This window comes from Lissotriton helveticus, chromosome 7 (genome assembly GCF_964261635.1).
Source record: "Lissotriton helveticus chromosome 7, aLisHel1.1, whole genome shotgun sequence".
NCBI lineage: Eukaryota > Metazoa > Chordata > Amphibia > Caudata > Salamandridae > Lissotriton > Lissotriton helveticus.
Genome location: NC_136068.1, coordinates 671,554,291 through 671,570,119, shown reverse-complemented (window position 1 = coordinate 671,570,119; position 15,829 = coordinate 671,554,291). Strand labels below are relative to the sequence as shown.

At 41.7% G+C, this 15,829-nt stretch overlaps 1 protein-coding gene across 1 annotated transcript in view; it reads left to right on the top strand.

Annotated features, from left to right (window-relative positions):
* LOC144766959 (sulfate transporter-like) overlaps positions 1 to 12,729 on the top strand; it is a 117,728-nt gene extending 104,999 nt beyond the window's left edge. The window contains exon 3 of the mRNA XM_078650641.1: positions 11,105 to 12,729. Within this exon, the coding sequence (XP_078506767.1) occupies positions 11,105 to 12,724 (1,620 nt within the window). The 3' untranslated portion in view covers positions 12,725 to 12,729. The remainder of the gene's footprint in view (positions 1 to 11,104) is intronic.
* Positions 12,730 to 15,829: the final 3,100 nt, after the last annotated feature.

Here is a 15,829-nt window from a genome sequence, read left to right as displayed (position 1 = left end):
AATATAGAATGGACAAAATATCGAATGGACAGAATATAGACATCAAAAATATTGTTTTGAAGGTAAGTAATGTAATATCGAATTTGAAAAACTAGACAGTCAAAATATCGAAGTACATAATATAGTTTATCAAAAATATCGAATTTTTAATATATTTTAAGTAATTATTTTTATGTTATTTAATGATTGTGTAATTTAATTCTGTAGCGGGTTGTGGGTTTATAGGGGAATAGGGTGGGAAGTAATTTGATTATAATTAATTAAATATGTTAATTAATTAATTAGTAATTAATTCTTAATTGATAAATATTTTTTATTAATTGATTAATTGATAATTATGTGAATTAACTTAATTTATTTTCTGTAGCGGGTTGTGGGATTATAGGTGAATAGGGTGGGAAGTAATTTAATTATAATTAATTAAATATGTTAATTAATTAATTAGTATTTTTTTTAATACATTGTTAATTAATTTTTAATTGGTAATGAATTAATTCTTAATTGATAATTAATGTGTATTAATTGATTAATTGATGATTATGTGAATTATATTAATTTATTTTCACTAGAGTGGGAATAGTAAAATTTACCCCTATGCTATCCAACGCTTTCCCTACTGTTGCACTCTCTGGAGTAGGAATAGTAATTTTTACCCCTACGCTATCCAACGCTTTCTCTACTGTTGCACTCTCTGGAGTGGGAATAGTAAATTTAACCCCTACGCTATCCAACGCTTTCCCTACGGTTGCACTCTCTGGAGTGGGAATAGTAATTTTTACCCCTACGCTATCCAACGCTTTCCCTACTGTTGCACTCTCTGGAGTGGGAATAGTAATTTTTACCCCTACGCTATCCAGCGCTTTCCCTCCTGTTGCACTCTCTGGAGTAGGAATAGTAAATTTTGCCCCTACGCTATCCAACGCTTTCCCTACTGTTGCACTCTCTGGAGTGGGAATAGTAATTTTTACCCCTACGCTATCCAACGCTTTCCCTACTGTTGCACTCTCTGGAGTAGGAATAGTAATTTTTACCCCTACGCTATCCAACGCTTTCCCTACTGTTTCACTCTCTGGAGTGGGAATAGTAATTTTTACCCCTACGCTATCCAACGCTTTCCCTACTGTTGCACTCTCTGGAGTGGGAATAGTAATTTTTACTCCTACGCTATCCAACGCTTTCCCCGCTGTTGCACTGTGTGAAGTAGGAATAGTAATTTTAACCCCTACGCTATCCAACGTTTTCCCTACTGTTGCACTCTCTGGAGTGGGAATAGTAATTTTGACCCCAACGCTATCCAACGCTTTCCCTACTGTTGCACTCTCTGGAGTGGGAATAGTAATTTTTACCCCTAGGCTATCCAACGCTTTCCCTACTGTTGCAATCTTTGGAGTGGGAATAGTAATTTTTACCCCTACGCTATCCAACGCTTTCCCTACTGTTGCACTTCTAGGAGTGGGAATAGTAATTTTTACACCTCCCTATTCCTACGGTAATAATATTGTGTATGTCTTAATAATATTATGTTAATATATATATATATGTTTTAACAGATATGATTGTATATTTTTTTATATAAGTTACATTAGTTATTTAATAATTTTAAGGTAATTTAAGTATTTGTAAGTATATTTTAGCTATTTATTTTTAATTTTTTGTAAATTTTACATTAATTTTAAGAAATTCGATATTTTTATAATGTATATATATATAAACGATATTTTGGGGTCGATATTTTGGTACTAGTTTTTGAAAATCAATCTATATTGATTAGCCCAGGAAATCAAAATGAATTTGGGCTGCGTTGTAGTGATTAGAATTTTGTTGAATTTACTTAAATACTGACTTTACCTAGCAATATTTTAATCACTTATTGGTACTCGTGAAGTAACAAACTTTAAACTCTGAGGACGAGCCATAAGCAACGCTATGATTTTCAGTTATGAAGACCAGGATGTGCAGTTAAGGCCTCAGAAGGTGTATATGGTGTGTCACAGGCCACTCTAGTCAGATATAACAATGATGTCATATCTCTTACTGCAGTGTTTAATTTGAGCTAGTGGTTGCAGCACCCAGCATAATGTGCTGCATAGATAAATACTTATATGGTCCCAAAGGCGAGACCGTTTGCATTGCAAATGCTTGTTAAATATGGGTAGTATTGTTGTAATGGACCATGAGGCCAGAATAGTAGTAGACAGTGAAGTGTTAAAACTATTCATGATGAGGGGACCCCAAATTACAGGCATGGATTTAAAAAAATCCAATTATACCCCATCTGGACCAGGAGGTTTCCCGCCCGTACTATGATGAATGGTCCACTCAACTTCCTCCAAAGTTAAGAAAAGTGGGGGCGAGTTCCGTAGTCTATGATGGAGGGAAACAGACATAATTGTCACGACCTCAGTATGATAAATAGAGGCAAAGTGGGTAACCCAGTCCGCAACAGAGATATTATTTTGGAGAGGGGGCTCAATAGAGGAATTCCTGGACCTGATTAATTTTAGCAAGAGCTGTCTAAACCAACCTCCGGGATGGACAATCTCGATACTCCCTCCACCCTGGCCTCAGCACATTCCTTCCTTAAGCCTGTCAGATGGCTGGTTTCAAAGAGTAGGTGTGTAAATGAAACTGGTTTCTCCTGCCTGCCCCTCCTTCTATTGAAGGTTATTGTTTATGATCAATCACTACCCCTGGCTCTGGCATTCCTATGGAGCAGAAACCTTTCCTCCCAGAATGGCTCTTTAACCCCAGGGGCTACTTATCACTTCATCAAAGCAGCCTCGCTAATCCACTTACCTCTGACCAATCAAGACAGATGACAGAAAGGCGGATTGTTGTCTTACAGACAAGAGAGTCTTATAACTTCTTGTCTGTACATTTTAGGATAAATTCAACAACCATTCTAGAGTTACTTGAATGATATTTTTCTTATTCTCCTGATAGGAATTATTAATTAATAACTTCTTGCCATGTTAACCTATGTGGCTGGGGATTTGCAATGGGGAAAATGACATGCGCATTTTTTCCAACATCAGGGCTTGTAAAACATATTTTATAAGGACCCTGTCTATATCTACAGGACTCCACACCCCTTAAATACCTAGAGGAGTCTTTAGGGATTCTGAATATGTAAATATATTGCAAATCCTCACTACACAGTACTTCTAGCACAAATGTGTTTTTTACAAAGCACTTTACTACAATGTGGGGAGTGAAATGTGCAATTTCACTAAACCTAAGGCATATAAAACGTATTTTAAAAGTATTCTCCTTATAAATACCTGACCCTCCACCACTGGGACACCTCGGGGAGACCCTGGGGGTAACAATATGAAAAAACATTGTAGTTTATTAATTTTAAGTGCCCCAAACACCAAAGTCAAGTTTTGGGCACAATTTGCATTTTAAAGCAGTCCTGCAACAAATGGATGCTTTTAAACTGACCTCAGGCCTCAGCAGTGCACACATGCAAGTGCAGAAATGGCTGGTGGCCTCTAATAAGTCATGTCCTATTATATACTAGGGACTTAAGGGTAGTTTTGATCCTGCTGCCCTAGCATGTACTAGGGCCTTATGGGGGGGGGGCATGCCAATTGATTGATTGATTGATTGTGGGTTTCTAAAGCGCTAGAATCGACTCCCGAAGGAGTATCTCTGCGCTGTAGACCGCTGGGGAACCCGTCCTGGCTTTCCCTGTGAGATGGTCCCTACTGGGTATCTCCAAGGTGAAACCAGGCATCCCCGGCGTATGTGGGGGGCCATTGTGGAGATGAGGCAAGCTAATGCCCAGAGTTGCCGAGTGTGATCCCTGGTTAGAGTAGGCACCGATGCGAGAGTTATCAAGTCCGCTGACCCTGGTCCTCGACCCTGCCGCGTCGGGAATAGAACCCTGGTCCCGAGCCGTCCTCTGCTTCCAGGTCTGCCGCCTCTAACCACTGAGCCACACCACTCCAATCATAGGAGTACCCTAACCCATAGTGTCCCCTGGTGTATGTTAGGGTTTTCACTGTATTCTAAGTGTGTTTTCAGCCACCCACTGGCCCTGGACCTGGTTAGGTGGAGCCCAGGGACCGTCAGAGTGAGTTACCGCCAGTACCAGTCAGCAACAAAATAATAACAAGGATGCCTTTACAACACTTAATTTTGGATTTTTTGATTGAATTTCATTAATCTTTTAATACAAATATATTTTAATTTGTATAAACGAGTGTTATCAGGTGGAGTAGCATTAGGGGGAGTGTCATACTGCACAATTAAGAAGAGAGTTGTGAAATCTAGTTTCATGGAGTATTCAAGAGCGGAATAGAGTGGAGTGGAGTAGAGTGGAGTGGTGTGGAGCAGATAGTGTAGTAAAGTGTTATTAGGTATAGTAACATGGTGTGTGATATAGTGGAGTCAAGTATTGTAGAGTGGAGCTGCCTGTTGTACAGTGGTGTAGGGTGTTAGTGGTATAGAGTACTGTGGCGTGCAGTGGAATAGAGTGGAGTAAGGTGGAGTAAATTGTCATACAGTGGTGTATCATTGAGTGGAGTTTCGTAGATTACAGTGGAGGAGAGTGTCATAGAGCGGAGTGGCATGTTGTAGAAAAGAGTGACGTGTTGTGGAGTGTCATACAATATAGGACAGTGGCGTAGAGTGGGTGGGCATACGGTGGAGTCGCATACCGTGGAGTAGAACATTGGACAATGAAGATGCATAGAGCGGAGTATGGTACAGTCTTATAGTAATTTGAAGGTGGTGCATAAATTATAAATTTAATTTATAACTATAGCTTTAACATTTCTAATGTTTGTGTTGTTCAATGTGGATTTGTATAGAAAGAATACATTGTTTTCCTAACTATAACTTATCTTTAACCTTATTTTTTTTCATTGAATTTCAATGGTTATTATTTATTCATAAAAATTTATGAAATTGTAGTGTTAAATGTTATTAAGTGGAATCTCGTTAAGTAAAGAGTTGTATATGACAGTGGAGGAGAGCGTTGTAAAGTCTAGTGTCACAATGTGGAGTATTGTAGAGTGGAATAGAGTGGAGTGGAGTCACGTAGTACACAGTATAGTAAAGTGCGACAAAGTGTAATTACATTGTGTGTCATATAGTGGAGTCAAATATCTTCACATGGAGTGCCTTGTTGTACAGTGGAGTGGCGTAGAGTGGAGTTGGTTGTCATAGACTGTATTAGATGGTACAGTGTTGTACATTGGAGTGCCATAGGTCCCGATTCACAGAACTAACTTAGAAAAAAATCCTAAACTTACTACTTTTGGTATTCACAGAAGTTAGGATTTTGTCTTAAGTTTGTCTTAAGACAAAATTAAGATAGACTTAAGACAGACTTAAGTTAGCATTTTGTCTTAAGTCTGTCTTAAGTTTGTCTTAAGACAAGAAAATCTTAACTTCTGTGAATACCAAAAGTAGTAAGTTTAGGATTTTGTCTTAAGTTAGTTCTGTGAATCAGGCCCAGAGAGTGGAGTAGGGAGTGGTGTGTTGTGAAGTGGAGTATCATCACGTGAAGTGTTGTAAAGTACAGTAGAGGAGAGTGTCCAGAGTGGGCTGCTCTGTTTTATAGTGGAGTAGCATGACGCAGAGATGTGTGCCGTCCAGTGACATACAGTGTGGTACAGTGGCGGAGAGTGGATAGGCATACAGTGGAGTAGAGTGACATAGAGTGTAGTACGGTGTTGTTGAATGGAGTTGCACGAAGTAAAGTAGAATGTTGGACAGTGGAGTGACATACAGTGAAGTATGGTACAGTGGTGTAGAGTGTTATAAAGTGTAGTAGAGTCGAGTAGAGAGGAGTGCAGTATACTGAAGTGGGGTAGCATAGAGTGGAGAAAAGTGTCTTCATGGAGTGCATGTCGTAAAGTATAGTGGCGCAAAGTGGAGTGGAGTGGAGTACTAATCAGTCAAGTAAAGTGTCATAAATTGGAGTACTGTGTTGTACACTACAGTACAATACAGTGGTGTGTCGAATGGGATTGGAAAGTGTTGTAGACTGCAGTAGAGTAAAGTGGCATACAGTCTAGTAAAGGTTTGTGGGATGGTTTACAGTACAGTGTTGTAGTACGGATTGGCATACAGTGTTATGGAGTAGAATGGCGTAGAGTGGCATACAGTGGAGTAGCATACAGTGGACTGGAGTGGACTAGACTGGAGTAGTGTGTCATAGAGTAGACTGGAGTAAAGTAGGGTGCAGTGGCATATAAATAGTTGCATACATTGTCGTATAGTGGACTACAGTTTTATAGAGTGGCATAGACTGGAGTGGAGTATTGTACAGTGGCATTCAGTATAGTACAGTTTTATATAATAGAGTTTAGGGATATTGACTGTAATAAAGTGTCTGAGAATGGCATACATTGTTGTAGAGTATTGTAGAGTGGAATTGCATAGAGTACAGTAGTGTGTTGTACAGAGGAGATGCATAGAGTGGATTGTTGTACAGTGGGACAGAGCGAGGTATGGTCTTGTGCAGTTGAGTAGAGTGGAATGGCATTACATAGTGTGTAGGAGTTTAGTGCCACTGTGTAGAGTTGAGTAAACAGTTATAAATTGGAGTGGATTCTCTTACACTAGAATGGAGTGCTGTGACGTAGAGTATTGAAAAGTATTGTATAGTGGAATAGAGTGTTGTACATCAGAGTGTATGGGCATAGAGTGGAGTATGGAGTAGCACAGTAGAGTGTACGTGGATAGAGCGTAGTAGAGTGTTGTAGATTGCCATAAAGTGAAGGGGAGTAGAATGTTGTTATGTAGAGTGGAGGAGAATGCTGTACAGTGGAGTGGCTTAGAGTGGACAGTCGTACTCTGTAGTTATTATACACAACAGTGGTCCCTAGGGAAGAGTAGGAGTGAGAGAATTAATAAATACAGACCCAATCAGTGCTCTATTGGTTAAACATGTTCAGTCGGACAGAGGTTCAATGTTTAATTTATAAGCAATTCATTGAGATATCTACAACACAAGATACTGAGAGTGGGACACAAGCCTGCATCCTACTACATAAACATAGAAACATACAAACATACGGTCTGGGAAACATTCAAGGAAGGCTCAGGCAATGCTCGTGGTTTGTTCTCAAGAAAAGATTTCCACAATTTAAGTCAACAAATTGCAAGTAATGCCTCTACATGGTAAATGGTAATATCACAATGTATGTATGAGGCATTTTAGGGTGTCAACAGCGTTTTGATCCAAGAAAGAAATGTGTGGATCATCTTCAGGACATTAAATAAGCATGCCTGAATACAGGTGCCTTAAATTACGTGAAAATACAATTCGGTTGGTCAGGATTAAGGGATGGCCTCAATGGGAGTTAAGGGGACGCACGCAGGTGACGTGGCGGTGGTTAACGTCACTATGTGAAAGTTCAGAGGACAGGATTTCCTCTGCACTCGTTGATTTCGAAAATGAGCCACGGGCGTGTGCTCGATGGCCGCGATGGCCTCTAGCCTAGGATTATGGCGTGTTATCGGCTCGATGGGCGCGATGGCCTCTAGCCGAGGATTACGGCATGTTGTCTGGGCGGATCAGTATCCGTGAGTGGAGTTCCGTACAATGGAGTATCATAAAGTGGAGTAGCATGCAGTGGAATACCCTACAGTGGAATTTCATACAGTGGAGTGTAGGAGAGCGCAGTGGCATACAGTGGAATTGCATAAAGTGGAGTGGAGTACAGTGGGGTGGTATAGAGTGAAGTAGGGAATAGTGGATTAGCATAGAATGAAGTTGTGTACATTGAAGTGGCATATCGTAGAATTGAGTAAACTGTTATAAATTGGAGTGGCATCTCGAACAGTAGAGTGGAGTGCTGTGTCATACAGTGTTGGAAACTGTTGTAGAGTGGAGCAGCCAATTGTGAATAAGGTATGCGGGCATAGAGTTGAGCGGAGTGTACGGGATAGTATGAAGTAGAGTTTAGTAGAGTGGCATAGAGTAGTGTACATTGGAGGGGCAGAAGGTGGAGTGGTGTTGATTGCAGTAGCTTATACTGGAGTGGTTGTAAGTGTAATAGCATACAGTACAGTGGCGTACAGTGGAGTGACGTCCAATGAAATAGCATAGAATGGAGTGACATACACGAGAGTGGCATACAGTGGGATAGCGTACAGTGGATTATCATAAAGTGGAATAGCGGCAATGGAGTGTCGTACAGTAGAGTGGCATAAAATGGAATAGTGGAGAGTGGAATGGTGTAGAGTGGTATAACGTGTAGTGGAGTAGCGTACAGTGGAATGGCATACAGTCCAGTGGCATATATTAAACTGGCATGGAGTGGAGTTGCGTACAGTGTAATAGCGTAGAGTGGACTGGTGTAGAGTAGAGTAGAGATGTGTACAGTGTAATAGAGTAGAGTGGAGTGTTGTACAGTGGAGTAGCGTTGACTATAATAGCATATTGTTTAGAAGCATACATTGGAACGGTGTACAATGGAGATTTGTAGGCTGCACTTGTGTACAGTGGAATGGGGTAGAGTGTAATTGCATACAGTGGAGTAGTATGCCGTGGACTGGCGCCCAATGGAATAGCATGGAATTGAGTGGTGTACAGTGAAGTGGGATAGAGTGGAATACCATACAGTAGAGTGGCAAAGAGTGGAGTTGCTTACTGTGTAATAGCGTAGAATGGAGCGGGGTACATTGAAATAGCATTGAGTGAAGTAGAGTGGAGTGATAGAGTGGAATAGCATAGAGTGAAATAGCATAGAGTGAAATGGCATACAGTGGAGGGGCTTACAGTGGAGAGGCATACTGTGGAGGGGCATAGACTGGAGTGACATAGAGTGGTGGGTACAGTGGAATAGCATACAGTAGAGTGGTGTGGAGTGGAGTAGCATCCAATGGACTAGTGTAGAATGGAGTAGCATATAGTGGAGTGGCATACAGGGAAAACAGCATACACTGCAGTGTCACAGAGTGGAGTAGCATAATTGGAACAGTGTACGGTGGAGAGGTGTACAGGGGAGTGGTGTACATTGGAGTAGTGTAGACTGGAGTGGAATACACTGGAGTGGGATAGAGTGTAATAGCATGCAGTGAACTGGCGTACAATGGAGTGACGTCTGAAGGAAAAGTGTACAATATAGTGAATTGGCATACAGTAGGGTAGCGTATAGCAGGGTGGCATGCAGTGGAATAGAGTACAGTGGAGTGTTATAGAGCAAAGTGGCATACCGTGGAATAGTGTAGAGGAGTTGTGTAGAGTGGAGTGGCATAGAGTGGAATTGTGCATAGTGGAGTAGTGTACAGTGGAGTGGTGTAGACGAGTGGCATTCAGTGGAGTGGGGTAGAGTGTCATAGCATACAGTGGAGTGGCATCCAATGGAATGGAATAGCGTTGAATGGAGTGTCAAAGTGGAGCGGCATACTCCTGCGGGGCATACTCTTGCGGGGCATATAGTGGGGTAGCGTACAATGAGGTGGAATAGAGCACAGTGCAGTGTTGTAGAGTGGAGTGGCATACAGTGGAATAGCTTACAGTAAAATGGCATAGAGTTGAATAGCGTATAGTTGAGTAGCATATAGTGGAGTGGCGTACAGTTGATTGTTGCAGACCAGAGTGGCATAGAGTGGAGTTGCATACACTTAAATACCGTAGAATGGACTGGAGTACTTTGGAATTGCATGCAGTGTAATAGCATAGAGTGAAGTGGTATAGAGTGTAGAGTGGAGTGGCGTAGAGTGGAATAATGTATAGTTGAGTGGCGTTCAGTGGAGGGATGTAGAGTGGAACAGTGTACACTAGAGTGGCGTATACTGGAATACAGTAGAGTGAAGTTGCTACGCAAATCTGACTTAAGTATTGTATTGCCCATGCAAAACCATGCATAAGGCAAGTGTACCACAGTACAATAATACAGCTAGGCGTTAGTCATATTTTGGGCCATGGTATACTGTGGTAACTTCTTGGTATACCATGGTAGATCGTAATGATAAGCCAGTATAAAATTAGGTAATGACTGTTTTTAGAAAATTAAAAGGCAGAAATATTGTTTTCGCTACACTTTGGCTGTGTTCTGTGTTAGGGCCTTAGATATCGTAGTAGTTTTTATTGTTGTTCCCTATCTATTTCTACTTTATCAACATGGTAATAGGTTGGGAAATGTATGTATAATACTATACAGAGTACAGTGCTGCTACCTGGTAAGTTCGATATTTTTGGGGATATATTTCTTTAGTAATTTTACTAAGTTGTGCAGTAATTTTGCAGTATTTATTAGGTATTTCCATGGTACTCCATACACTTTTTTTTTTAACAAAATCAAATATGTTAAAAATTGTAAATACACTGTACTACACTATATTTGTGAACTACCGTGTATTACAGCGTCTTTTACATTTTTTAAGATATTTATTTTTAATTTTTTTCAAGTGCTGTGGTATTTCCTAGGTAGGACCACGATACGCTGTAAAACAATTTTTAAATATATAGAAACTGATTATTATATTTTCCCTAATCTATGATCACTTTACTAAAGTGGCAATAGGTTGCGGAAAAAAAATCCTAATACCTTTATCTAAGGCCCTAAACCAGAACACAGGCATGGTGGCCTTTAGTAAAGGTAGTCATTATCCAATCAGCTAAGGACTTGTCATCGCCATGTACCATGTTAGTTTTGTGGAATTTAGAGAAAGTACCATGGTCACAGATATCACTACCCTTAAATACATTTTACCTGTAATATCAAAACAAATTCTCTGTACACCATAATCTCTAATTCTGCCAAATTCCATGAAAATCGACTGCCCGATTTTGTGCTAAGTGAGATACAGTATGTGGAAAAACGTGTTTTTGCCCTCCTTTTTTCTTTGCACCCCCTTGACAAATCACCATGAAACTTTGCATTCTCAGGCATTCTAAAAAAAGCTACAGGTTTGCAAAGTTCGTGGGGATTCATTAAATGGGCGCAGGTGGCCATTTTTCAATACTCATGACCTATGGCTGTGCTCAGATGGTGGCAGGACCTCGCTGTAGAATGTATTCTATAATAATGTGTAATTTATTTGTGCTTCTTACACCTGTAATGATTTTTTTAAAAACGTCTTTCTCTATTTTTTCACAGCTGTTAAAAGTTTAACATAATCAACTTTGTATTTTTAGATCCTATTTTGGATGTTCCAGCTGGGTTTCATAGCTGTGTATTTGTCCGAGCCACTGCTGAGCGGATTTGTGACAGGATCTTCCCTGACAATCCTCACGTCCCAGGTGAAATATCTCTTTGGACTGCAAATTCCGAGCCATGATGGAGCAGGGGCCCTTGTACTCACCTGGATTGACATCTTCACATACATTGGAAAGACAAATGTTTGTGACCTCATTACCAGCATTGTTGCATTGGTTGTCATCGTACCTGTTAAGGAGATCAATGACCGATTCAAAAGCAAAATGAAGGTCCCATTCCCTGTGGAGTTTTTGATCCTTGTTGTGGCCACACTGTTTTCCCACTACTTTAACTTCAAGGGAAAATACAATTCTTCTATCTGTGGGAAGATCCCCACAGGCTTCCTGCCACCCAAGGCAGCAGATGTTAGCCTCATTCCCAGCTTAGCGTCTGATGCTTTCCCCATGTCTGTCATCAGCTTTGCAATGACGGTCTCGTTGACTGAGATGTTCGGCAGAAAGCATGGATACCCTACCAGGACAAATCAAGAGATGCTAGCTATAGGAATGTGCAACTTCATCTCATCTTTCTTCCACTCTCTTGCATGCTCTGCAGCATTGCCTAAAACACTTCTTAGAGAATCAACAGGAGCCAAGACTCAAATCACTGGTTTGGTCAGTGCCATGGTTCTTTTGCTAACACTTTTGTCCATTGCCCCACTCTTCTACTCCTTGCAGAATTGCATTCTAGCTGTCATCACAATTGCAAATCTCAGGGGGGCCCTGAGAAAGTTTGCAGACACACCAAACATGTGGCGTCTCAGCAAAATCGACACAGTCATCTGGTGGGTCAGCATGCTTGCCTCTTCTCTTATTTCTACTGAAATTGGTCTGCTGGTGGCGGTTTGTTTCTCCATACTCTGCGTCATCTTCCGCACCCAGAGACCCAGAGCTACTCTCTTGGCTAAAGTAAGTGACACTGAGATCTATGAGGACCAGTTCACTTACAAAGAGCTCAGCGACATACCAAATATCAAAATCTTTCGCTTCGATGCTTCCCTATATTACGCCAACAAGGCCTATTTCAAGAATATGCTCTACGATAAGACAAAGGTGAACCCTTTAGATATTGCGGTATTGCAACGAAAAGCCAGAAAAGCTCAGGAAGCGGTTGACAAATCCACTTATTGTGGTTTCTTCTCCAAGTATGTTGCCACAAAATCATCCAGCAGACACCTGAATTCAGCTGAGTTCCCCATGCCAAAGATTGGCATGCATTCCCTGATCATTGACTGCGAAGCCATGCAGTTCATAGACACAGTTGGCCTCTTCATGCTAAAGGAGATCTACAGCGATTATAACAACATTGATGTGCGTGTATTCCTTGCCAATTGCAATCCCTCGGTGAGACGTTCTCTTCAACAGGGTGGCTACTTCATCCAGTATGGTTCTGGGAAATACCCGGAGCAGCTAGCTTTTCACAGTGTTCACCAAGCTGTGCAGTTTGCGGAGAGAAAGCACGCTGAGAAGCAGAGGGAGATTCAATTAATCAACGCTGCCTTCTCCTTCAACCCCAGCCAGACTATCACCGAAGACATATGTGAACAAACTAAATTCTAGCAAGTGGTGGTAGAGATTTGCTGCAAGGTGTGTGGGTTCATCCAAATCCCACATGTTTGCTCATACTACACTGTCCATCATCTGTTTTGCAAAAAAACGGGGTGACTGAAGGAAAGGCACATACATTTATCACAGTTGTTGGAAAAAGAAAGTGGATTATAATATTCCTCATATTCTGGCATTAGTATTCTGCGGAAATGTAAGATATCATTTTAACAAATCCTTCTCCCTTAATCCACGGTCTAAGCTTTAATTCGGATCAAAACAGTGAATAATCACATACAGTAATTCCTACCATGCAATTAAATGTGTGAAACTGCATCTCAGAAATATGAGTGACAATTTTCGTACATAATAGCCCCTCGTAAAATACATCAAAACCAAACTCCATATAGGGAAAGTAATAAAGGGAAGAAATGACATTTGGAATAATGTAGACGACAAGGAAAAACCAGGAAAAATACAGGTAGAGGGGACAGTTGGGGGTAGTACCTTGGGTCTTCTCGAGAAATACACCTCTCCACCCAAGTCCAATGGTCAAGCAGAGCAATCTTATAGTGCAGGCCACAGTCTTGTGCTGAGCAAACAACTCAGTTCGATTAATTCACACCATTATTAGTTTCCTCGTGATAGGATCTCCCTGCTTCTGCATGCTTAAAGTCATATATTGTACCCTACTCATTACATGGCGTCTGACTGGACAGCAAACAGAAGAAGAAATACAAAGAGTCAGCAACTCCTTTGGAACCAACAGAAGCTCTCTTCTCCTGTCTGTGTCATTGAGCAGTGATCAAGAAAAAGACAAAACTTACTTGTAAATGCTGCTTCGGGAGGGTCATATTTCAAGCTTGAACCTCATATGTCAGGATTCCCGAGAGTCAAATCCTTCAGTGGCTTCTGACTACCAGTAGGCTACCACCAGCACCATCAGGAAGTGACAGATGTCCAGAGAACAACACCATCACCTCTGCCACAGAGGTCTGAGGGTCAAACACTGGATATTCCAATAACCTAATATGATCAGAGCAATTCGGGTTCTCTAGTGTCTCCAACTGACTGTCCAAGCTCCACTATGCACCAGAAAATTGACGTCAGAAGTCTCACTGCTCCATAAACCTCTCACTTAGAACCCTACCACATCCAACCTCCTGTCTGATGAGCCTTTGTGCCAAATTCAGTCATAGAGGCCTCTATTTTGGCTAGGCATGCCTCCTTTACCACAGAAGTCTTTTCCACCTTGTCCAATTTGTTTTTAACTCGGGTCCAGTGCCTCCATCCTTCCTTACTGCCCTTTCATTATAGCTCCAACTGATGTCTGAAGTTTCACATGTTCAGCTCCACTTTCCCGCTCCCAATCCTGTTTGAGTTTGGAAGAAGTTCTTCAATTACATTTTTTAGTGTGCTACCATGTCATGATTCAGGCCACACCACTATCAGTGCCCAGGTGGCTCAGCTGCCTGCTGTTAACTTCCTCTCCTCTTGGGATTTTTGCCGGCATGCCTTCTCCCTGGAGTTGCAAACGCTTCTGTGAGGGTGCATTTGTACTAGCTCTAGTGAAGCCAGTTCCAACTTACTATTCAGGGTGGGCCATACTCTCCTCTACGCATGGCAGCCCAGACCAGTGGGGGCTCCTCCGCTAAGGCTGAGGAGTTTTGCCTCACTGCTTTTTTTGCAGTGAAACAAAGGGAAAATAAAATGATAATAACTTGCGTTATTATCATTTTATTTTCTCCTACTTCCGCAGCTTTGAGTGAGGGGGTGGGAGCAGGGGAGGAGTGGTAGCACTCTCTTAAGTGTGCAATGACTGCTTGGCCGGCCCTCTCGGGCCGCTCAAAACAGTCTTGCGCCCTTCGCATGTACTCCTTGTTGTGAACATGCCCAGGCTTCCAGTCAGCGTCTGAGTGCCGAAACACGGTGCTCAGACCAATCACAGCACTGCTAAGGCAGCGTTGTGATTGGCTGACTGGGAGCCTGGGTGTGCTTCCTGTGGAGGCAGAGCGAGAGAGCAGTATGGAGGAGAGACATGGCGAGGAAACGGCCAAAGGAAAGTTTTGATTTGTTATTTTATTTTTTTATACCCGCTTCCCCCGTGTTCTCCCCCCTCACGCCACTGCCCCCTACCTTGGAACTGTGGCAGCAGTCGCTGGCCCATGCTGTCTGTAAGCAAACTCCCCTGCCTCTAACACCAGTGAGGGAGAGTCTTAGCCATTCTGCAGCTCTGTTGGTGCCTTTTAGTAAGAAATGTTCCAATACACAGATCTGCACCACCTGACCCTTGGCTATGGGCCCACACTTCAGCCTGAGGCTGCAGAATGGCACCCATCCGGTTACCAGCCAGCTAGAGTCTGTGTCAAAAGTTGCGCTTAAGTGTGGAAAGACTGCATAAATTAGAGGCCGGTAACTGAGTAACAAACTGCTTCCCCAATGATGGGCTCCACCGCAATCCATAATCATAGATGCACTCTATACATTTCCTCTCTCAACTTTGATTTCTGTGCCAGCATAGCATTATTAATAGTGCATAGGAATGGTCCCTGGGAACAGATCTTTGGCACCAGCAGGATCAGTCCCATCACTTTTAATGAAAGAAAGATGTCTCATATTTGGAGGCAGGGCTCAAGTCCTAAAAAAAGAAGTGGAGATACTAACCAAGTTAAGCAGTATGTAAGTGACATCACAGCGCATGACATCACAGAGCGTGAAATCACAGCAAATGTATTCACAACCCATGACCTCACAAGAAGTGACATTAGATCTTTAAAACCTCGCACATATGTTTAGCTGGTCTATCATAACTACATTTGAGTGCATTGCAATATTTAACAAATGAGATTTTGCACCGGAGCTGGGCCAAAAAAGTGACACAACCATGAAGCAAAATAGTGGCCTCAACATAAATCTTTATTTTTTGAAACTCTGCCACAAAGAAGTTAGTAACAGTGAGAAAAGTGGTAGTAAATCTGTTCTGATTAATTGGTTACAAAGTCTGCATTTAAAAAATATCTTAAGGCACCTGCTTCGTAGTTCTTTATGTGCTCAGTAAATCTCAGGTATTATTAATAATGGTAAGACTTCGCTGGAAGGTAATGCACTTGCTGGAGATAT